Raw genomic sequence first — 24,982 nt, 5'->3', positions numbered from 1 at the left:
AAGAGAAAGATAGAGCGAGCACCACGAGCAGAATGCCAAGTCTCCAGCAAATCCAGCTCATTAGCTCTCACTGTCTCTATATCTCCCTCTCTTCAAAAATCACCCAACTTTTCCCTTCTTCCCCCACTCTGCCGATCCTGCACATCCCATCTTCATCCCCTCCCGTCACGACCGGCTCCATGGCAGCCTCTCGACCCCCCGTAACCCCAAAACTGTCGGTGGCGCCTAAAACCACGGGTCCTCCCCAACAATCCCACCCGTAAGTCACCAAAACTGAGCTGCACGCCTCAGAGACGGAACTTCCCCACATTTGCTCCCCTAAGTCCTGCATGCGATTGTGCAGCTCCTAACAGAGCAGGTACAATGTGTTTTACAAATCCCAACAGAGGTAGCGGCACATGCTTAGATGCCGGAGGAAAACATGCAATCCACATTAGACGCCCCGCTTTATAGTGTAGCTGTCAAGGAGCCAGCTCACTGCGCCACATCAACACAAGGTGCGACAAACGAGGTCAGGCATCCACGCGAGCACACACACACGGATATTATAAATAGAGAAACAGGAGTGTGAAATAGAACAATGATCTGATACATGTTCTGTGGCGTTCGGCACAAAACACCACGTACCGTCATTTCATCAACAGTCAGTCGGTGACCACCGTGTTTGGAGTTTTTACTGCCAGTTAATCAGAGGAGGAACACAGATGGCCCGAGGGAAAAGTGCGCTGTAGACACTAAATGCACAGCTAAGTGCAACAGGGCTTTAAAGCAACATGATCCATCATTCATCACAGCCTGAGCTACAGGGAACTGCATCATGCTTGAAAGATCTTAAAAGGAACTGGATGTAATCAGCCTCAATTAGATTAAACTGAAAGCTCATCATTTTTCTTTTTTATACTGATTTTCACTGATAAAAAGCCAGTTTCTTCTTTAAAAAAAAGCAGATCCATAAAAAAAACAAAAATCCAAATAATATATATAATTTAAGCCAAGAGTAATGAGTGATAAAGTAAAGAAAACATTTGGAGAAAACACTAAATTGACTGAATGATAATGCACCTGACTCATGTTAAGTATGTAAAAACACATTATTATTATCCAATTTTCACCCTCCCTTTTAATAATTGATTTCTCTTACAGATTTTCACAAAAACACACTCTAATAAATGTACTGAATGTTTAAAATGATGAGCCCTAATTAAACTGTAAAATCTCTAATGTGCACTAATTTCACATTTTTATTATACAAAATGAACGATACTTAAAATAACCCCTGCAGATAAACAAAAAAATTCAGGCTGATGTGGCACAAAAAGAAACCTGCAAGTGTACGTACAGATGAGTACGGTCTCTGGGTTTACTTTATTGTTTTGCATGTGCAACGTGCATGAATGTTTCCTCAGATCTACGAACACGTCCGTGTGAGAGCAGCATCGGGCATTAGCGCTGTCAGAACCATTGTGTGGATCTGAATGCACGTATGTGAGAGCTGGTTCCCAAAGTGCTTTAGTGCACAGGAGGCCCTGGCCCGACTTTGCATGTGTGAGTGCTGCATATATGTGTGTGTACAAATGCATGTTTATATCACCCAACCTTCCTCCCCCCCGTCCCCGTGCCTCGATGCTCTTAACTGCCGCGCCGCCCCGAACACAAACAAGCAGTGATGGAACTGGGTCGCCACTACCGCTCGCTAGATTTCCACCTCTTTCTCTCTCATCCCATCTTTCCATCTCTCTCTCACTTTTGTCCAACTCCCCCCCCCCCCCCCCCGACTGTGCCGGTCTCACACCACTAGAGGGAGTGACCGCTCATAGCGGCGTGCTGACAAACACAAAGATGGTATTGATCTGAGAGGGAGAGACGGCGGGAGTCGAGGTGAGACAACACTGTCTTGAACACGATGACCCCTCTTCACACATTTCCTTCCTCTCTCTCTCCTCTCTCTCTCTCTCTCCCTCCCTCCCTCGTTCATTCATTTGTCTCGGATCAATAGCACCAGCGGTATTGGCGCCTGGCGGTGTCTCTGCAGTGTGCCGGCTATGAGCTCTCACTGGGCGACGTTTGTGTGAGCAACACTGTGTGTACGTGTGTGCGATTTCACACAAAACCCCACTGCCACTTTACTAATTAGCTACACTGCTGTATGTCTGAGCAGAGGTCGGCCTCTCTCTGTGTGTGTGTGTGTGTGTGTGTGTGTGTGTGTGTGTGTGTGTGTGTGTGTGTGTGTGGCAACCTGTCTTATGCTTATGTGTTTTTACTAATAGGATTGAGACAGAAAGATGACAAGGTTGCACAGATGGACAATGAGGGAAACAGAGACGGAGAATGAGAGAGACAGGGAGAGAGAGAGAGAGAGAGAGAGAGAGGGATAAAGATGATTATGATCATGAGTCCGCCGAGTGCTAATTTAATTTTGCGATAATTATCAGAACATTATCTTGAGATCATATCTCCCAAAATTAACTAAAAGTTTGAAAAATGATCAGGTAAAAAGCCAATGATAATAATTCACACGATCAGATTTTAAAATGCAATGCGAGTGCCGTGAGAGAAAACGCCGGCTCGTGAGGGACGCACAAGTCTGCAAATGTGTCAGCCGTCCTGTAAAGTTCACGCCGCATTTTTGTTGCAGCACCCCGAGGTGCTGGATGAAGTCTCAAGATGTCACCAAAGCAAATTAGACGGTCATAAAAGCCGGCTGTCTTGAAAACAGAGAGCGGGCCTGTGAGCTTTAGATCGGCTTTAGACCGTTACAACTCGGCGATCTCGGATCTTTCCTATCTTTCTACTCGCCACATAAAGAGGAAATTCCCGCCGAGTGTCTGGGGTTCGAGTTCCATCAGAAAAACAAAAAGCAAAGTGTGCAGGGAGACCCAAGAAGCCCACAGGATATTACTTTGCAGTTCGCTGTCTGTTTGTGCTGGCTGTTAACATGGCAATAATATGCTGTATCACCCTGGCACGAGGCCAGCTGAGCAGCACGGCCCTCAATACTAACCAGTATATATCCTTAATTCACAAATGTAGAGACGGTGAACAAAAACATGTTGACAGTACGGCCCGTTTTCCACTGCAGGAAGTTTGGCCAGAAATCAGGATGTGAGGAGAACCTCTATTATTCAGGGACTTTGCCCCATTTCCACTTGACAAGTCTGCTTCCAATTTGGCTTCTTTGGCCGTAGTTCTGGTTTGAAATGTGGCAGGGAAACGTCGGGATGTTGCTCTTTGCATATCTTTGTAGTTCAGGAGCCGTCTCCGTCTACAAATGGATCCCACACGAGCAAAGGTGGTGGTTTGAGGGCAGAAACAAGGCGAGCACCCCGACTCGAGCTCCGTATGACTAGTTACACGGTTACGAAATAAAAAGGGATTTTTCCTCATGCTAGACACAACTGTTTATTATATTCTGGGGGGTGAAGCGAGGCCTCATTCCTCTATAATTACAACCATAACTGGATCAACATCTGCATAAAGAAAAACACGTTTCGTCCTCAGACATACATTTCCATGGAAGCCTCTGTCCAGACATTCGTCACTCTAATTCCTTGAACGATTATTAGATCAAAAGTAGCTTTTACTTAAAGCTATGCTGTTTGTTTTGGATTATTTCTCGACATCAATTCGAGACAAAATTTGTTCTGTAACAGCAGTGAGTTCTGAGTTTGTAAACAGTAACTTTTTCTGGTTACTGTTATTAAGATGTTAGATGGAAAAAATAACCTGTAAAGCTATCGCGTTTCTGCGTTACATTGTTGAGAACTTTGTTACTGCTCCTGTGTTTTTTCTGTTTTCAGTCACCTGGGCATCTGAGGTGAACGAACGAGTTCCAGGATCAGGTGAGGTCACTTTCACATCGAGCGGCGTCCGACACCAGCAGCATCAGGACACGGGATCTGGCTGTGCCTTATCCGTGGGTATGTAAATACAACCCTGCAGCATCGGCCACGCTGTTTAAATTGTACATGCTGACATACTCACATGTCAGCATGCTCAACCGCATCGGTGCGGTGTCTCCACTGCATCACTGCATGCTTTCCTTGCACAGATGTCATAAACATGTGATCAAGGAGGCTGTTAATATGCTTGCAGACATTATGTAGGGGACGTATTTCCTTTACCTCCGTCTCTCCTCATCTCAGACTGTGGTCTCGTGCCCTAGTGACACCGTTTCCTAAACTCCTCAGTGACACCCTGCCACTCGACGCGGCGGGCTCTCTGCCACGACTCAAAACACGCCGCCGCCGCCACTTTGCAAACAGCCGTAAACAGGAAACTGTGAGGGCTCTAGAATGAAACCGATGACAAATCTTCACAACCTTCACAACTGGAAGCACGACGACTCGCTGCGCCTTCGATTAGGCGCCGATGAGATTTACGACTACTGGTTGAAGTCGTGAATGTTGGCAGCCTGCGTATCAAGTTAGTCCTCCTTCAGGTTCAGGCATGCCAAACCTAAACATTAACGGCCCTCTGATCGCGTCATCTCGCCTGATAATGGCAATCATATTAGAGGAAAGAGGGTGCCAAAACGCGAGGAGATGCACAATCGCATGGAGTACATACATGGCAGATAGGTTGAATGCACACACGGCGGGCACTGAGACCCAGAAAGCCCGGAGAGACGGACAGAATGAGGAGCAGTGACAGCGTGGAGGTGGAGGAGGAGGAGGAGGAGGAGGAGAGAGTGAAGCGATGAGGGGAAAGTCTGGAATCAATTAGGTGACTGAGCTAGAGTTGCTCGCATAGTTGTGGGAGTGAGTCAGGCAGAGAGGCAGGAGAAGGGACCGGGGTGTGAATGCTGGTGCCATGAGCGCATGGATTCACAAAAAAACACAGGCACGCAAAAGCAACAGGCATACGCCCGCTCATTGAGTATTCGTTGACATTTTTTCCATGAGAGTATTGTTCTGAATGTTTCTGATGGTCTCTGCCCCCCCCCCCCCCCCCCCTCTCACACACACACACACACCATGACAGCACCACTCAGACCAGAGGAGTCGAGTTGCAGTCAGAAAAGCCCCACCTCTCCTGAGCTGAGGTCAAAGTGGAGGGTGAGAGCGGGTGGCCGGCAGCGACCCAGGTCAACACAGCGGCTCCTCATATTCCCTCACACAACTTCCCCTCGTTACTTCTTTGCACACTGGATTCGCAGCACTTAGTTTTTTAACTCCCACGTATCATTATGTACAGAATGCATAAGTCACGACTTCAAGTTACACAGATTGGTGGTTTCCTCACATGGTGTTCCGCTACAGCGCTGACCTATAAGGTGAATATTAAGAGCTGCTGGTACAGGACAGAGAGATGCAACACAATGTGGATGTTACTTGATGTGCGTCTGCTGCTGGTGTCAAATAGCAACGGGAGACGGAAAAGAAAGTAGACACAAAGAGACAGAGAGACGGGGGTATAGAGTGACGAGGTGTGATTCTCTGAGGAGTGAGCCTCTCCGCGTGCAAACAGGAATCTATTTCACAGACAAAGCTGCACATTTCACACACTCGAGAGGCGATCATCGTGGGCATGCAGGAAATAATTGAAGCAGCAAAGAATGACGAGTCAGTGAATGCATCGTGTTAACATGAGAAAAACACCGACTGCTTACAGCTCAAATGTTTTCCTCGAGCCAACAAGACAAGGCAGAGGACGTCACTGCAGGCTTGTGTTCAAATTCAATATGTGGTGTTCCACTTTCTTAGAGATTAAACACTTGCGTCTGTATATATCCACGTTTGTCAGCTTTTCATTTATTTTTAATTTGGTAAACAGACATGACACGAAAGCTCCCTTCATTTATTTAGCATCTCGCCACTCGGTCCAGGGCCCGATTTGGAGTGATACTGTGCGTGATTCATTAGTGGGAGCATGTTGACAGTGTCATTAATAATTCACGGGATATTTACTGTATTAATGCAGAGGCGGTGGTGTAATTAGGGGGACTGGAGAGGATCTAGCCGGGGCCACAATACCAATATCACGGGCTAAATGAGAGTGCTCTTTAATCTAACCTCCTTTAAAATGCATGTGTGTGTGTGTGTGTGTGTGTGTGTGTGTGTGTGTGTGTGTTTGGAGGTTAGGGTACATGGAGAGAGGGATACAAGTGGATGGTGAGTGTGAAAGAGAAGCAGAAGCAGGAATAGAAAGAAAGTAGAACAAAAATAGAACAAAGACGGAAGAAAAGAGGTCTGAAAAGTCAGAAAAGGTATTGAAATAAAATGGGCTCTGTATGATGCTGACAGGGAAAAAGTGTGTGTGTGTGTGTGTGTGTGTGTGTGTGTGTGTGTGTGTGTGTGTGTGTGTGTGTGTGTGTGTGTGTGTGTGTGTTGGTCTCTCACCAACCCTGATAATCAAAACTGAGACAACTGTGCACAGAAAAGCCAACTAAACCCTACACCCTAAACTTTACATAATTTGATACTTAGCTCATTCCACACACACACACACACACACACACACACACACACACACACACACACACACACACACACACACACACACACACACACACACACACACACACACACACACACACACACACACACACACACACACACACACACACACAGGGATGGATGGATGCTACGTGCCAAGTGTTTTCCCACAAGTCACTGGGAACTAAATACATGAATGGGACTCTGGGCCATTTTGCACACGTCATCGTGAACACATTTTGTCTCTGCGGTCTCACATAATCACAATTGGCCTCTTGGATTTCAGAGTTAAATGTAAAAATAAATAACACACAACGGGAAAAGGAAAGGAGCAAAACTCTGTAATCTTCAGTTTCTCTGCTGAACCAGACAAAGTAAGAACCACATATTCCTCTTTGACATGCAAGTGTCTGGACATCAAAGGTCGTGGTTTTTATTCTGTTGACCATGTCTTTAACCAATAATATAATTATTAGTCGAGTGTATTATTATTATTATTACATTGTGAATTCCTTCCTTTCCCACACTGTGAGTTTTATGGCTCTGCACATGGATTTATCATTGTGTCCTGAATTTGCTTCCACTGTTTCCCAAATGGAATGAATCCTGTTTGTAAGACTAGACAGGAAGTAACAGCAACTGTTTATTTCTGTTTGCATATCTGAATGTGGAGGAAGCTTGTTATTAATGTAAGCAGATGTTTCGGAGCGCCGGCGGTGGACTGTGTGACGTATCCCCGGCTCCATTTACACCTGGACTTTATTCTTTTGCCTGGGAACTTGTAGGAGCTGAGCTCCTCTTCACATTTACATAGGAACTGCAAGAAATGTGTGAAATCGAAATATCTCAATATGGTTTATGTCATTACGCCGACGGGTTAAAGGCACCCGACTGCTGACTGGGCACAAACACAGGATGCTCCTCACACCGACATGACAGGAGGGAATGGAAACATGCACCCGTTCACATTCCCGTTTGCCAATTTCTCAGAAATGTGTTTGAATAGTTGCTGTAAATTTGAATAGAAACTTGGCAGACGACCCATTAAGCGCAACACAAAGTCACGTGGGAGCATTCGGTAATGCAAAACATCCGTCTCCCTTTAGATGCTGACGAAGACAAGCCGGAGCGTCGAAGAGGGACGCAGAGTTAAATATGAGGATGAAGACACACACTCACACACACACACACACAGGTGCTCAGGCTGCACACAAAAGGAACTGACACTAATTCATAAAACTACGCCGCTAGAAAATATTTAATACCATCAAAAGGAAATACACCTTCTCTTTTAGTCTCACTTTTGCTTTTTATAAGCCGTTTTATCTTCTAACTATAACACCGACCCGATACTGAACTCTGCCCATGCCTGTTCACACCGAGGTCGGCTTGCATCATTTTCTCCGGCGGCCGAAGCATCTGAAGCATCCGAAGCACCGGGTTATTTATGAAAGATCAAAATAAACGTGTTCGACACATCGTGTGTGTGAAGTGGGAGACTGGAGAGTGACTGCAACTAAGAGTGGCTTTTTGTTTGTTGCCTGGAGTGCGTGACGCCTGTTCGGGACCTTGATATGCCGAGTGTCGTTCAGGTGGAGTGAAGGGATGCGTCCGTGAGTTCCCCATTCACTCAGCTGTCATAATAACGTGTCAAGTGCCTTGAAGCGCTACGCTTAAAGAAGAAATTGTATGCATAATAGCAAAATATTCGGAATAATCTAAGCATAACATCATGTTTAAAATTGACAGAGAAACACAATTCATATTAATGAAGAAATAATCTGGTGCGCGAAAATAAAATAACAAGCGTTTTTACTAACGCACATTAAAACGAAACACCAGCAGATTAAAATATAAGAGCGCGATACGCCGTTAATCACTTTTTGCTCAGGCGGCGGAGCCACGGCGGAGTGAAAAGGGCCCATTTCTGTGATGTTGACCCTCATGTTAAGCCACAGATACTTGAGCACCTCATTAGAAGTGAATGGGCCTCGAGGTGGGAGGCAGGGCAGCTATTGAGAGGCTTAGCGGGACTCCACCGGGCTTCCTAACTGCCACTAGAGGGGAGAGGAGGGAGGGAGAGACAGAGAGAGAGAGAGAGATTGACAGCAATCCTCTCTCTCTCAAGGAGGAGAGCGAGATGAAGAGCTCTCCTCTCTTTCCAGACTGCAGTTCATTCATGGCCGTGTCCTTTTCTGGTCCCTGGTATATACTTATATACTATAGTACGCTTATTTATAAGGAAGGTGAAGAAATTGAAAGAAAATGAATTGACAACATGCTGCATGTTGTGGTCATAATTAAAACCGGCCATAGTTGAGAGTCTGGCTTTACTGCTAAGTCGTGTCTTGTTGTACGAACATAATGTTCCACGCGATGTGATGTAATGACGTAATGAGCACATCCGATGCGTGAGAATGTATTGGTCGTTCAGTTTCATCCACATCGTCTTTCCTACTTGACCACACTTTGTTTGTTTGTATAATTTCTGTACATAATTATGTTTGTGTGATTTATGTTTTACCTGGCATTGTGTCTGAATATGTGTCTTATCCAAAAGAGAAAAATAAAACAAAGTCGTTTCTACAGCGTTGTGTGGGAATCTCGCATCAAACTCTGCTTTTGGCCCCACAAGGTCTCATTATCTGGGTTTTTATGACTAAATTCCCCCGACTTCTCTGCCACTTGGGCTGAAAATGTGGTTATAGTGTATTAAGGATGAACGGATACTGACGATGAAAGAACAGCCCGTCATAAAAATAAGAGCGATTTTAATCTCAACTCATAAAAAACACGGACTGCACTGAATAATCCAAACAGCTACAACTTCACGTTGTTCCCCTAGTCAACAATATAGACCGAACAAAACAAAGAACATCTGTTTCTTATTGGAAAACAAAATATGACGCATGCATCAGCAAGTACCAACCAATGACATCCATCCATCAATCAATCTGCAACACAGAGACGGTTACTAGCTAATCTTTTCAACCATCAAATCAAATTCCTCCTCCAGGCGTTATGTCCCGCCTCCTGTCCCGTCTCACTGGGAAATACGTCGCCATAGATACTCTGAAGACGGATACTCTGGAAATGCCGTTTCAGCTCGACCTTAAGTACAGTCTATTAATTTAAGTGTGCTGAGCACATTTCTGTTAGGAAAAGCAACATTACAACATTTCTGTGTAGAGGCTTTTACTGGGAAAGGGAATACATTTTCATAATTGTTAATTGTTTGAACAAACAGCTCCCTGCGGGAGAATAGCTGGCTATCGAGGACACATTGATTGTGCGGGCACTGCAGCACAAAATCAGCATTTCTATACTGCTGATAAAAACGCCGGGGGAGAAAATCAATTTGGCCGTTGTAGTCACTTGACGCCGGCTGAGAGGCCTCACAAACTGCAGATATCAAAGGCAGCTGGCTCGTCTTCAAAACGGAGGATGGAGGGAAACAACAACAGCATTCATTCCATGTAATCCTCAATGCTTTATTTAAAAATATACATATATATATATAGCTTCGTTTTTTTGAGTCATCTTTGGTGTTAAACCAATTTCGCTTTAGTCTCCTCATCACAATACGTTTGTCCTGAGGCAAAATCTTACAGTCGGACTGAAATAATATGTGCAGGAGTGCAACCCAGCTATACAAACAAGAACACGTTGTGCTGTTTCTTCTTGTTTATTTAGCACAAAGTAGATTTTCTTTTTAAATATTTTTTTTGACGTGCACTTTAACTGCTATATTATTCAAAAACTGCACACTTAAAGGTTCTCTATACAATATTCAGAGCATTAAAGTAGCAGCGACTAATATTTGGTATATAGTCGTATCTACCTGAGCAGAGAATGAAGTTGCTCTCTGTGTGTGTTGTAATCCGAGCGTAATTCTCTGTGTTGTTGACATAGCGGTGCTTTTCAGTGCACGTTAGTGCGTGTGATTGTGCTCTGCACTGCTCTCATGCGGAATGTTACGGCTGAACAGCGTTGTCGCGGAAACGTAGTGCCCACCCTCCGGTAAAAAACGTTAGCTCTGCCAGCACTGTGGCCATCGCTTGCACCGTTAGCTGCTAGCCACCGGCTCAGCATTAAACAAGTCAATTTTATTTGTGTAGCCTGGATATGCAAAAAAAAAAATTGCCAACATACAGTATGACACCTGCTGTCCTGAGAAACCTTGATTCTGACACATTATATAGCAGACGCATGAATACTGTCAGTGTGCTTTTAGGTTTTTATTCCACATAGATGATTGTGGGTTGATGAATATATAAAAGTGATTTGCACACGGAATGTAAATGTGGAACAGAAGTGTACGGCCTGAGGCAACATCAATATCAGCCCACGATCTATACGCCATCTCAAACACTAATCTTGCATGCATGCAGACGTATCAAAGTCAGAGCTGAGCGGACTCCGGTGTGCAGCACGTTTTCACGTCCACATCTTCCCCAGAAGAGGTCGAGAAACACGACTCCTATTCTTTTTGCTTCAACATGAAGCAGCAAAGTGAAGAAAAGTGCATAAGCCGTGTGTTTTTGTAGGCATTTTCATAAACCTGCATTTTATAATAGCACCAAGTTGTTGATCTTCTTCAACACTGAATGGAAATGTCATACTCTCCCTCCCTCCCACCATCTCACACTTTGCCCCACCCCTCAACTTTTTCACTATTTTCACCACACTTACTCCAGTTCCCTTCACTACCTAATTCCCCCACGGCCGCTCTGCTTTCTCCGTCTACGTCTTCTACACTCCTACTCTCTCTCTCCCTCCATTTCTTTCTGTCTCTCTAAGACACACACAAAGCTCTCATTCTTTCAGTTTGTGGCTTTTCTTTCAAAACCGAAAGCTTGCGAAGGGAAAAAAACCTACACCCCCACCTCTTTCGGTGCAGCTGGGAAACTTCAACCTCTCTCTCTCTCTCTCTCTCTCTAAGGGTCAGGAGGTCACAGGCCACCACGCCCTGACAACCCACGAGGGGTGGAGAGAAGAAGAGGAGGCGGGAAGGAAATCAGAGATTCCGCCGTCTTTGCCCCACAAATTTACAGACAAGTAAACATGACATGAGGCAATTTTTCCCCTCGGCTCTCGGTCTGCTTCCTTCATTCCTTGTTCCCTAGCTCACTTTCCCTCCTCTCCTCCATGTGTCCAGGAAAAGTTGAGAGAAAAAGTCCCCTCCCCCCTCCCCCGCCAACCAGCTGACTTTTTTTCTTCTTTGGAAGTACATCTATGACCGCATACTGTGCATGTGTCCGTCCAGCCAGAAGAGCCCAAGAACAGACTGAACCTTTCTAACGAATTTGAGATGTGAGAGATGTGAACTGAAGGTGTGATTTTCAAAAGAAGTTGGGGTTATTTTTGCTGGCAGGATGGCGAATAAGAAAAGAAAAAAAAAAAGTAACATGCAGAACAACAAACTAACTGCATATTTAACTGCCCAAAGAGAAATCGCAGATGTTCTCCTCTCCCTCCAAACAAACCACTTTTTTTTCCTTCTTTTTGAAGCATGAATTCCCGTCATACACACACTCCCCTCCCTTTCTCCCTCTCACTACATGTATCTCTCCCTTGTCCTCCCCCTCCCTCTTCTTCTTCTTCTTCTTACCGCCCCTCCTCCCCTCTTTTTTCTTGTTCATGTTTTCTTTTCTTTTTTTTCCCCTCGCTATCATGGAATCGCCGCTTTCCAAATGTGACTCACTTTTTCACCGGCCAAAGCCAGACAGGAAAAAAGAGTCAAAAAGCTTGTGTCGTCTCTGCCTTTCTGCCTCTGTGTGTCCCTCTCAGTAGGTGAGGCAGCATTCCTCCAGGGGGCTCTTACAACCTCCATAGGTCTCCCTCTTTCAGCGAGGTTGTTCACTATTGAGACATGTGTCAGCTGGGCGACCTAGTTCCCTGATTCAAGAGAAAATTGGGGGCCTAATTATTCATTCCCTCTGTTTGAGTTGTGCTTCTGTGAGCCGTTCCTAAGACAAACCCTGGAGGAATAAAGAGAAGGAGGAGGCCCTTGATTGGCAACCGTACACCCCCCTCTACCACCACCACCTTTTATTTGCCAAGGAACTGAGCGTGCTCGCAGACATTCGCCACCCTAACATCAGAGAGCAACCCCGAAAACAAGGGAGGAGAGGGGGAAAAAATAAATCACAACAAAGCCTGAAAAGAGGAGGAGCAGCAGGAGGAAGGGGAGGATGTAGAGAGGGCTGGAAAAGGCGGGCGTCAGAGGAAAGACTGAATGCCAAGTAAAACATGTTGACACAGAACAAGGGGCTGCAGAGTCATTTAAGAGGGGGCTGGAGTTTTTTCTTAAATTAAAATCAGATTAACAAAAGGAAGCTCTTCCAACAATCCTCTATTTAAATAGTGCCATCAAGATTTCAGGAGTCAATAAAGGATCAAATCTCAGTTAAATCTTTCTATTGCATCAATGCAAAATGTTAGTGGTGATTAAAATCTGTAAAAACGTTCCTGTTCTCAACAATGAATATTTCTCTTTGAGTCCCTGTGAAAAATACTTCCACATTCACACCAGTGTCTTTCACTTTCGCTGACTCTTTTCTGTCACTTCCTGCCTGCTGTATATGTTTTCACCCTAGTTGACCCACGGGGACCATGTCTTGTTAATCTTTAACGCCTTTCATCCAATTCCCATTCACGGGTTTACGACTACAAGTCATAATCTTAAAAGGCATCCTTACAAAAACCTGCGTGTGAAGAAATTACCACTTTCACCCACATTGTCAGGTCAGAAACACACTTCGCCGCCTGCTCACCGGCACCTGCTCTGTCTGACGCCATGTCACATGCATCCTGGGAGGATCGCTTCAACGTGTTTGCACACCGCTCGTCATTTCTGCCGCGCATGCAGGGATCACATTAATGCAATGCCATGCATGGAGAGCATGCTGTAAAGCTTTTGGAGCAATCTCACTTAGATCTTCTTCTTCTTCACTTGTAATTAGTACGGTGTGAGTATAATGATATCAGTAATAGTCGCGAGGAAGGCGGGGTGGAGACAAAAGAAGAGCCAAGTGGGGGGGGGGGGGGGGGGGGGGGGATAACAAAGAGGAGTAAAGGGGAGAGGCGAGGGATCGTAAAACACATCATAACTCCCAAACTACTTCCCACATCTTACATTTCTAGATATTACGATAGCCCCGAGCGCGTGTCAGCCCCAGCACAACCGCAAAGGTTATCTTTCACAGTCGCACACTGTGAAATCTAACCTTAAAGATCAGCTGCTCGCTGCCTTAATCAAAATAATCAGTTGGTTACCGCTGGCGGCAGGAAGAGTCGGCACATTAGGATCACCAGTCTGAGTCCCGGCTGCGCTAATCAGGGAGGTGAAACGGACACTGGCCTCCATTCACTTAACGGCCGCCGCCGAGATGCACTTCAGCGAAAAAACACTTAATCCGCCGCCGATTCAAGGAGGGCCATAAGTAGAATGTAGATATGATGGCGCTTTAAGGTGGAAACATCTAGGAGGAGATTGCTATGAATTGCAGCACATTAAAGGAATAGCTGGACATTGTGCAAACATATTGTAGCGTCACTTAGTAGGAAACTTTATTAGCGGGCGACACACGGGCTACTGTGGGCCGTAGCCAACGGCAAAACAGCAGAAACCTGTTTAGGTCAACTTCGCTCCCCCTGAACAACAGGAACGGCAGCAAACATCCTCTCTAACCTTCTGCCAATCAGACACACAGATCCCTGTCATATGTAGTCGACAGCTGACTGACAGGCTGCACAGCACCTCAGCACAAAACATGTTCACTGACATCCTGGAAATCTCAGTAACCACAAAAATACCACAGCGGAGCTCATTCTTATTTACAGTTCAATTCTATTACTAAATTACCCCCCAAAGCCAGTGTGGCATTTCCATGCGGCAATATCTTGTAACTTATCATTCAACGTGTGACCAATATATCTGGTAAAGGCAGCCTGCTGGCCCAACATATAGGTCTGGCTTCGTTTGTTTAATCTGCACTAAAACCTCGGTGAAATCACGTCCCGCGGGGGGGTTGTGTGCCGCACAGTTTCTTGACATGGTGCAGGGACTTCCTGGAGTTTTGTCAACGCTGCGAGGTTGCCAGGCAACCAGCAGAGACAAGAAATAGCTCAGCACTTAACTCCCCCGTAAATGGCGTTTACACTTCAGTATGTGCCTTTTACAAAATGTCAAACTGTTCCTTTAATAAGAGAGAGTGTTTAAGGATTTAATTGGAGAGAATGTAAATGTTTAAATGTCCGTCTTTGAATTAAATCCTCCATCATATCTGGTTTAGTTCCAAATGAAAGTAAACTGGTTAAAAAAAAAAATTGTCTTTTGAAGTTGACATCTGCTGCGTCTCTTTCTTTTGTAATGCTGAATAATAACATTCCTTTCTCAGTGACTGTCGGAGTCAAACCTCTTTTAAACAGTGTCAGTTGCCCATAATTAGAACAAATCACACACTTCTCTGGCGCAAACAACAAACACTTTCTCAGTAAAACACATGAACCACTCCTCGTGTCATGACTCATGAACGCATTCTGCTCGTGTACCACGGCGGCGTTCAGGAGTCCTGAATGAAACTTCAAGCTACGTGCTCCAGGTGGGAAAAAATGCAAATGAAACAACAACGTCTGGGTTTCGATGCAGCTCTAAATAATAAAAGAGCCCTTAGAATAAACGGGATGCGAGCAGGAACAATTACGCACGGCGCATCACTAACCGAGCATCCTCGCCGGCGGCTCCGTGGCGGTAATAACCTCAATCTAACCTGTATCTCTGAAGCAGGTGGCAAGTGGTGGAGAGGGTTTGTCTCCACAGGCCAGATTATGAGTTCACAGCCAGACGTGGACAGATGGAGGCAGAGGTTAGCCCTCCTTCCTGCGCTCGGCTACACATACACACATTTGGCAACTATTTTTTTTTTTTTTTCCACAGGACAATTACCTTGCGACCTCTGCCAGCTCACTCACTCACACACTCACACACACACACAGCCAATTACGGACACACGCAGGATGATAACAGTCACAGTGAAGCCACACACACACACACACACAGAAACCTGTCATGGTGTGTACATACACATTTCGCAACCCCTCCAGTGCCACAAAAATATGGCAAGCAGCTCTGCTTATGAAGGGCACAGCAGCTGCAGCTTTCTAAACCAGCAGACAGACAGACCGAGATGCTCCTCCACATATTTGGCACAGTTATTTGTTTGTTTGTTTTTTTTCTGTTTAAACCCAGAGCCTGAAGTCAAGTCCAATTCACTCCCGCTCTGTTCCGTTAATTCCATTATCTCTGATTATTTTTCTCATAAGCGCCACCGCTCTAATCCACTTGTTGGTCACAGTATCGCCATTGCGCCAGCCAACCGCTGAGCTCATAATGGATACGCACAGCGCAGGTTTTTAATTCGGGCCCTATCTCGCTCGCTCTCGTTATGACTGGTGACTGTGATGAGAGCAGACATACACGGAATGATGCTGAAAGTCATTTTAGAGTGAGATAATGGCAAAAAAAGTGTTTTACAGGTGAGTGATTGGGTGGTTTATTCATAGACGTGGCGTCGCTGTAAATCATCTCTGCTGCCTTGCATCCCTGTGCTTCTTAGTAGGTTTTTTTTTTAGGTTCTTGAATTAAATATGCACATAATTTCTGTGAGACAGTGTGGTTAAGACTCCTGCCTCTGGAACAATATTCACCCCCAGCTAGGATTGATGCCAGTCACAGTCTTTTTTTCTGCTGGATTCCCCCTACTTTGTATTCCTTTCAGGTTCACTACAGTTTCAAGAAAGAAAAGGAAAAACTCAGGGTGTTGGAAGGCCGACTCTGAGAAAACAGAGAGATATTTCCATTGGAAGCCATAATCTGACACACATATTCCTTAAATACCATGAAATATAACACTCATTCAGTGTGACTTGGGTCTGATGCACAAGATTAATTTTTCAGCAAGCTCAGATTAAATTATACTGATCATAAGGCATGGATAAACACAGCGCGGCGTTGTGTGAACGAGCCCTCTAACGCTCCTTCCTGCTCCTGCATTCACCTTGACCACATGCTGTTACGGTGGCACACAAGAGCACCGCCTACGGTGTTATCAAAGTCATCGGCGTGGAGAGTCGAGCGTATTTGTGGGCCTTACAAGCAAAAACTGACATTTCCATTTAAGTGAGCTAGCTGGCGCTTTTCGTTCACGGTAATTTCTGTTTAGTGTAACAGAGTCTCTTTCATCTGAACGTCACCAACCCATTGCGAGAGTCGATGTAGGGTTCAATGCCTGCACAGCACATGCAACACATATTACTGAGTCCTTATCTATTATAAAGAGCATCTGCATCTTTTTTTTTTCAACCAATTTTTGGACACTGGGGAACTGAAAACAATCCAAAAAAACACATATTATATTGAGCATCTAGCCATATTTTACTTAATACGCCTTCAATATTAATAATTTCCAGAAAGCATCCAAGAAGGACTGGACTAAGCAAGGGGTTTATTAAAACTGGACAGCTTTGTCAGCAAGTTAGGACTCAGACGTGACTCAGATGTAGGTTCTGAAGGCCGAGTTACGGAGACGAGGTGATGACTCAAGCTCATCTAACTTAGGTGGGAAAGTCATTCCTCCACAGGGAGGAAAGGAGACAGCAAAGGCCACTGCAGGGCGGTAAATAATTGGACAATTGTACCAGAACAGAGCGAGTGGACAGAAGTCTAGGTCACGACCTGAAAGTCAGTATGTACAGCAGGAGCAATGTGACAGGAGATATGTAGGGACACTAGGACGAGTCTGGCTGCAGCTGGTGGAGATGCAGGAATAGAAATTCTATAATGTGGTTGTGGAGTCTCAGTCTCTGAATTAGGTTCAGATCCTGGCTGTTAACACACAGCGGTTTGTCCTTTAAGTCGCTGCAGTGTTGTCAGTATTGACGGGGAGATCTTGCAACGGTTTTGCCAAAGAAGAAAAAGCAGCACAGTCTTGTCAAGGTTGGTGGACAAGCGATCCGACAGGGAGCCAAGAAAAACACTGCTCGGCCGATATGAAACCTCGGCCCTCATGTGTCGCACTCCCAGCTGTCAGAGGATAGGAAGTCAGAGGTAGAGGTGATGCTGGTCTCAAAGCAGCAAGAAAAACCGTTGTGATGTGAAGCCAGAGCCAAAGACTGGAGTTGAGAAAGAGATGAGGCAGAGGCCCAGGAGTGAACCTTGGGGAACTCCAGTGGAGTTGATGAGCCCTGAAAACAGGGCCCCTCTCTGCAGTCTAAGTTCAATGATTTGGAAAAAATTGCTTTTACACAATACCAGCACACCTCAACAGTTTACACTTACGTGTCCAATAGAGACAGAAGACACCACAAAGTAAAAATCAATGCTGCGGTCGGTAGCTCGCATGAATTTCACAACATTTTGTCCTAATTGTTCGTCTTTTCATCTTCATTACAGAGCATTTTGACATATGACAGAATACAGTCATCAACATCGGGAAAAGGAAGCATGGGGCAGCCAGACCTGCCGGACGCTACCAAACATGGAGTCAACTGCCCCAGGAAGAGAGGCTTGAGAGCCAGGACAGAAGCTAAGCTAACCCAGCTGGGCCCTAAGGCTACTCCACTACCCACATCCTAGCTAATGTCCGGTCGGAGAAAAATCAAGGCTAACCCAGCAATTGGTGGTTGTGACCGTTCTGTACACTGTGTGATCTGGTAGTCAAAAAAATGCTCTCACCACTGTCATCGAATTCCAGTTGGTACCACTTCTAAACTACAAACAAACAAAATCAAACGCCACACTGTTTAAAAGGTGATACATTTTATCTGTACTTTGATGTCTAAGTGAGATATCATTTGTGCTCGTCTTTGATGTGTGGCCGACTCTGTCTGAATACAGCCAACATTGTTTTAGTTGTTAGTCTCTCAGATCAGAAATACCTTCATTTTAACCAGCTTCATGCTCCATTGACGTCATACAAGTTTAAATGTGCCATTTAAAACCTTCTGAATAGCCCATTTTCATTGTCGTTTCTTTTAATGGCAGACATTGTCATAGCAGGAAAAGCATTAATGATGTTTATTAATGCCTGACCTTTAGTATAAGACGTGTTAGCTAGTGTTTATTTCCATAGAACAAAGTAATCGGTAATGTTATTGGTCACACTTGTGCTTTTCCTGTGATGACAAGTCAAAATATCCACCTTGACGTCCACCTCCTTTGACAAGCCAATAATTAATTTACGCCGTTCATACAGGACAGCCGTCAAAGAATGGTGACAAATGACAAACTGAGTAAAATGTTGTGGTTTGAGTGCGGCCGATACCGTCAATACGTACATAAAAGCAGCTGCCATGTCGGGAGATAAAAACCAAAATGCTTGTGACGCTTTTGCCGGATAATCACAGAACAGAACAGATGTACATTAAACCATTGTGCGTGTGTGTATGTGAATATTTGTCTGCGCCCGTGTGCATTTATATTTATGACTCATGTCCAAAATATGTCACTTTGTCTCCGCCTGCAACATGCTGACGACTCGACACATTAATTCACATTAATTCTGTTTCCTCTCCAACTGTAACAAACACACACACACACACGCACACACACACACACACACGCCAACATACCAAAAGACAATATGGGAGAGCGCTGGAGTACAGTGAGAGAGGAGCAGAGAGGTAATACTAGATCATAGCTGCTCACACTGCTGGCACGATCTCAAAAGGCATGATTTATTTAGACGCGAGCAGTTTTTACACTCCAGTCACACTGGAAGATTCATGGCTCCTCCATCTCCACAGCCACCGTAATCATAAGGTTTTTGTATTTGATTTGGTTTTGGGTTATTTTCTCTCCTTCCAGCAGCGTTTGGCGATAGTTACATGATATGGCAAATATAATATAGAAAAATAATATTACCATGTTTGCATGAATAATAACCAACAAAACATATCTCTGCATCCCATGTCATTTGATTGGACCACTAAAAAGTGGACAGGCTTATGTTGCGCAGTGGCACGGAGCTCCCATGGATGTATAGATTTTATGTATAGATGTATAGACATTTTGAACTTTCATTGGGATCAATAAAGTATCTATCTATCTATCTATCTATCTATCTATCTATCTATCTATCTATCTATCTATCTATCTATCTACGCATGCATGGAGGCAGCACACAAGTGTCTTCTTGTGTTTCTGTTTCCTGTCAGCAGGTCAATGTGTCCTCTCAGTTTGGACTCAGATTATTTCTAACTCAACTGGTCACATCTCTCTGCCAGATGAACTCACTTACTCCTAATCCCACCTGTAGGAGCGCAGCCTGTGTGTAAATGTGAGACGCCTCTCGGTTTCACAGTTTATATTATTTATATCTGCCTAATAGCCGATACTAGAAACTAATTAATGCACTGCATTTCATTTAAAAAGCACAAGCAACACTTTTGTGTCAATTTGTTTAGTCCGACGAGTTTTGACACTTTTAATGTGTGCAATGATTATCAAGCAATTAAAGTAGTTCCTTGTTTAGCTGGACTTGATTTTAAAATTGTAGAGTCTGCATTTTCTCTTCTTATTGTGTAAAAGATCTGAAGCAACATCCTCTTTTTTCATCAATACATGGGAAACCATCTGAAATCCCCCCCATTCGCTGCTCTGCTAGCAACACAACACTTTTGAAAATTTGCACATTTTTACTATTTTCTCTATGACTCAAAACATGCTGAATATTCACACTGAATGTGCCTGACAGCTTCATCCAGTCAAATGTGTGTAAATCAGCATGTCTGAATGGATGGGGAAGAAGTAAAAAACAGATCTGACATATTATATAAGTGTTCATTTGATACAAGTAGCTTCTTGGTTTGATTTGACCAACAATGAAAGCAAAAATGATTCTGATCATATTGAAGAAGTTTAAAAGAGAAAATGAAAGTGTCATTTAATGCTTTACATTGTGATTATTCTACTGTTGTATTTAACATTCTGAATATGAATGTAACTTCCCAAAGAGGAACCAGTGGTGGGAGAAGTATTCAGTAAAATGATCAACACAACAGTGTAAAAAACACAATGACAAGTTAAAATCTTTAAGATCTTAATCTGAAAAGTAACTATAGCTGTTAGATAAAAAGCTACTACTACTTCCCTCAGAACTGTAGTAGAAATATGACATTGCATAAACTGTAAATATATGTAAATACAGTACTTAAGTAAATGTCTCTCTACTTCAGTCCCCATGAGCCGAGTGAATCTGAGTACCCTGATACCACTTGAACTGGACCATTAGTCCCGATGGCAGAAAAATAATTGCGCAAATATTATTGTAATGTGCAAACAATTTTCCACGTTATTCAACCAGATTGTAGCTGCAATATCGCACGTCTGCTTTTATATACAGCGTCGAGGGTTACTCCGCTCAACAGATTTTAGATTTGATTTTTCGTGTAACAACCACAGGGAGAATTATAAACGAGGAGCAGACAAGCGCAGGTCAGAGAGACGAGAGGAAGAAGTCAAGGCAACAGGAACACAACATTCTCACAGTGGATAGAAATGCAGGTGTGCAGCTCTTTAAAACACTGATATTCCCTGTGTTACAACTGATTCTTGTTTGGCAGAAATCCAGCTTTAATTAACAATTATCAGCTCCTTCCAACACCCCAAGTGCTATTTTCAGTGCTTAATGGGGACTGTACAGGGAAACCTCTGAGATTATACATGAGAAGTAAAGAAGTCCTATTATCATAATTGTACGCAGCTTGCTTGTGTGTGTGTGTGTGTGTGTGTGTGTGTGTGTGTGTGTGTGTGTGTGTGTGTGTGTGTGTGTGTGTGTGTGTGTGTGTGTGTGTGTGTAAGTAATCAATTCAGTTTCAGTTTTTCAATTCTCCTCGTCAAGAGGCCCTCCACACTAGCATCACTAGAGCAGCCCACTATAACGTTAAATTGGTGGTAATAGCCTTTAAATTCAAAGACTGGATGGCTCATTTGTATTTTCTCATTTGTATTTTCAGAATTGATTTATTGATTTATTGTTTAAGCCATTTTCAAACTATTGCTCCTCCCAGCTTCTCAGTGGGGAATATGCTGCTTTGTCACATAGGAGAACTGACGATCTGAAAAACTAAAAACATCCGAATGACGTCAACTCGAGGAGATTGCGGTGGACGTTTTCTTTTTATACATTCCATTATATGATTCGTCGATAAACGATGGCAAATTCTGACTAAAAACATAAGAAATCCAAAAGCAGAAGTGACTCAGGGCTACTAAAGTCAGAGCAATCACATTAGATGGTTTCTTCTTTTAAACTCTAAACACACACACACACACACACACACACACTCACACACACACACACACACACACACAAACCTCAGTCAGTCTAAGACTTGACTTTGATTAACTTGCTGTGCAAATGTATTAAATTGTGCATTAGCAGAGTAAATCTCCAGTCTACACAGTTATAAAACAAACAGCGAAGAAATCCTTACGCTTTTGACACTTCTTCAATACTAAGTAATCAATAACTGTAGAATATAATTACATCGGCAAAGATGATTAACTTTATTAGACCCCGGCGTGCTGCTCAAAGGGAGACGGGATGTAACATACTTGCTATGCGGCTTCTTGTAAGACATGTTCTGCTCCGGGTGCTGAATTCCTGCCACTCAAACAAACACTGACTTTGTTGTGTGTTTTTTTTTGTGATCGCTATCATCCTCCGTGGTTCTTTTTGAGATCAGCGAGCGCTACAAAATAAAAATAGAGTCACAGGACGTTTTCGCTGTAAGGCGATCATCGGAGTCTGGATGTTTGGCAGTTTGGGGTGAGCGAGGAAACGCGTTATCCGAGCACCTGTGAGCGATGCAAACCCAAACTCCATTGAAATGTACACCGTGTCTCTCTCTGTTACACATCCTGGCACAGTCTGAGTCGCCGGCTCTCCCCAACAGCAGTAAGAACATATGTCAAATATATACCGCAGTGCCTACGAGGCCTTTTTCACATCAACTCAGCTTTAAGGAGGTAACTGAGAAAGTGAAATTCTCCCCCAGCGCGTCAACCTCTCTGTCCCGTATTCCTGCTTTTTTTTTCCCTCCTCCTGACTGTTGTTCTGCTAAACCAAACCCAATATAATCCTGTTTCCCCCTCTCGCTGTCTTCCAGGGGCTTAGTCGATACGTTAGCCTTCCACGCACGTGCGCGGTGAGATAATGAAAATGTTTCCATAAATAGGGTACAATAGTGCTGACAGTAGCACTCTCTCAAGTGAGATATCTCAGTGTAATTTTCACCAACGCACACACACACACAGTAAATACTGGCGAGAAAAATCCCATCCTATTGCTGCGTGCTTCATCATAGTGATAGTCCTGAAGCAGCACATAAACACTCGAGCTGCAAAGCAAACACAATTGGGACGTGCGCTATACGAGGGCCGGATCGGTGCACCCTACACATCTTAAACAAACAGCAGGAGGCTTAAATGTGCAGCAGACTAAACAGCAAGAATCTACATAACACTGAAGCCTGCTCCGTGTTCGACAACGCAGCCCCCGTGTAACAACAGGCACTTTTACTGTGAAACTGGAATTTATTTTAACACTCGCACAACTGGAATCCGTGTCATACATCTGCACACATTCTGCTGCTTCCCAGCCGGTTTTACATACAATCCGCTACAAACTGCAGGATGACTGCGTTCCATGTAATCACCCTTCCAGTCTGTATAATCCGATGCAAGATAATAAAAAGGCAACCGTTAAACTAAACAGTCCGCACAAGCCTCCGACCTACACTTTGAGAGCGTGAACAGCAGAAGCGAAAGTGAAAACGACGGAGACGGAGAGAAGAGAGAAGCCGTTTCGTTTCCTTTCTCACCTTCCAGCTCATGATGAATGACATCGGCGAGGTTGGGCTCCTCGCCCCACCAGAAGATCCACAGCTCCTTGGCATCGGGCTTGATTTTGCGGCGCCACACGCACAGCAGGTTGGCCTGCACGCAGCGCATGAAGCTGCGCAGGACCGGGTCGTCCTGGGCCGGGGCCGAGATCACGGGTCCGTACTCCCCGCTGCCACGGAAGCTGTAGCAACGCCATTTAATGCCCGTCAACTCGGCCTGCGGGGGGGAGGAGAGGGAGAGAGACATGGTTAAAGCTGCGAACGGTGTATTTAATAATCTTAACATATAATACAGTAATGATTATTATGTGCAGTGATTCATTATTCAGTCCAACTAAATGTAAGTGCTGGAATGTTTTAAATAGATTATTTAAAAATAAGAAACATTCTTAATATTCTCTCATTCAAGCTTCTCAAATGCACTGTGTTTCACTTTTATATCATTAATTATTGAATAGCTTTAGTTTTGTAATTTTGCTCTAATATTTGATGTCTTCATCCTGTTTTTTTTTCTCATTTTTCAAACCAAATCATTGATTTACTGGATGCAACCATAAATGTCATATGTATAATTGTATATCAATTCATTATTGTTCATCAAGCAGCCCGTTTTTAATTTGTTATCTAACATTTATCTACCATTCAATAGATCGTAGAACAAAACCACCATTATGCAGAAATCCATAACGCGACAGCAGCCTTATTAGTGTGGTGTTAACCTTGAGGAATTGTACTTTGGTGCACATAGATTTCTTCCACGTGAAAGAGAGCATCAGATAATGCTGATGCGATCAATAACCCGCACAGACGCCGTCCAATTATGTTATATTGTCGCCGGCTGCCTGATTACGCGGCCGTGATCCTTGTGTAAACGCTTCGGCTTGTCTCAACGTCTCCCCGTTGTGTTATTCTAACCTTATTTAGCCGATACCTGCACTGGCTGCTGTAAAGAAACGATGCAGCGCAGTGAGACATGAGGACGCAGGGCGACGGGTGTTTATGAAAGAGCCAAACTTCTACTTCCATCATTTTAAATGTTTCATACGCATGCAAACAAGCAAACAAAGTCAGTAACTCCCACAATGCCCGTGTGTGTGTGTTGGAAACTCTTTTTTTTTTTCTCCCGTGTTTGTTTGTGTCCTCATGTTTGTATTTCTGCATGAATGAGTCGAGTGCACAAAAGGCATTGTTGAACAGGACAGTGATTTGGCAGGCAGGTGGGGAATCTCTCGGCGGCCTCCTCGTCTGCCTTGTTTTGGCACGATGGCTCGGAGGGGGGGGGGGGCGTCCGAGACATCCGAGGCCAGCTGAGAGAGAGAAAAAGTACTGACCCGTTTTAACACGGGGGACAGGTAGAAAGGAGCAGCTCGGAGATGATTCAAGTGTCTTTGGGAGGCCGGGTGAGGGAGCGAGGAAGCGTATGCGTGAGCCGGGTCACTGGGGTTTGCATTGGAATCAAGAATCCAGTCAAAACCATGTTTTTGAGGAAGTCCCCGCTCGTACTAAAAACAAACGCGTCGTATATGCGAGTGCACAGCGAGGTACATGTGACCCCTAGGAACATCCCGGCTGCCGAACGCGCCCCCATAATTACAAGCACGTCGCCCCTGTAATGACAGTGTGTGTAATGGGAGATATAA

General features: G+C 44.3%; 1 protein-coding gene across 4 annotated transcripts in view; it reads right to left on the bottom strand.

The window, feature by feature from the left end:
* Window positions 1-24,982, bottom strand: part of LOC311030020 (mediator of RNA polymerase II transcription subunit 13-like) — a 66,151-nt gene that overhangs the window by 28,036 nt on the left and 13,133 nt on the right. For all 4 annotated transcript variants that reach the window (XM_084035505.1, XM_084035506.1, XM_084035507.1 and 1 more), the window contains exon 2: window positions 23,322-23,559. In XM_084035505.1, coding sequence (XP_083891631.1) covers window positions 23,322-23,559 — 238 coding nt within the window. The remainder of the gene's footprint in view (window positions 1-23,321; window positions 23,560-24,982) is intronic.

Source organism: Eutrigla gurnardus, assembly GCF_963514095.1.
Source record: "Eutrigla gurnardus genome assembly, chromosome: 19".
Taxonomy (NCBI): Eukaryota; Metazoa; Chordata; class Actinopteri; order Perciformes; family Triglidae; genus Eutrigla; species Eutrigla gurnardus.
Note: the sequence above shows the minus strand (reverse complement) of the source record. Positions and strands in the feature narration are given on the sequence as shown.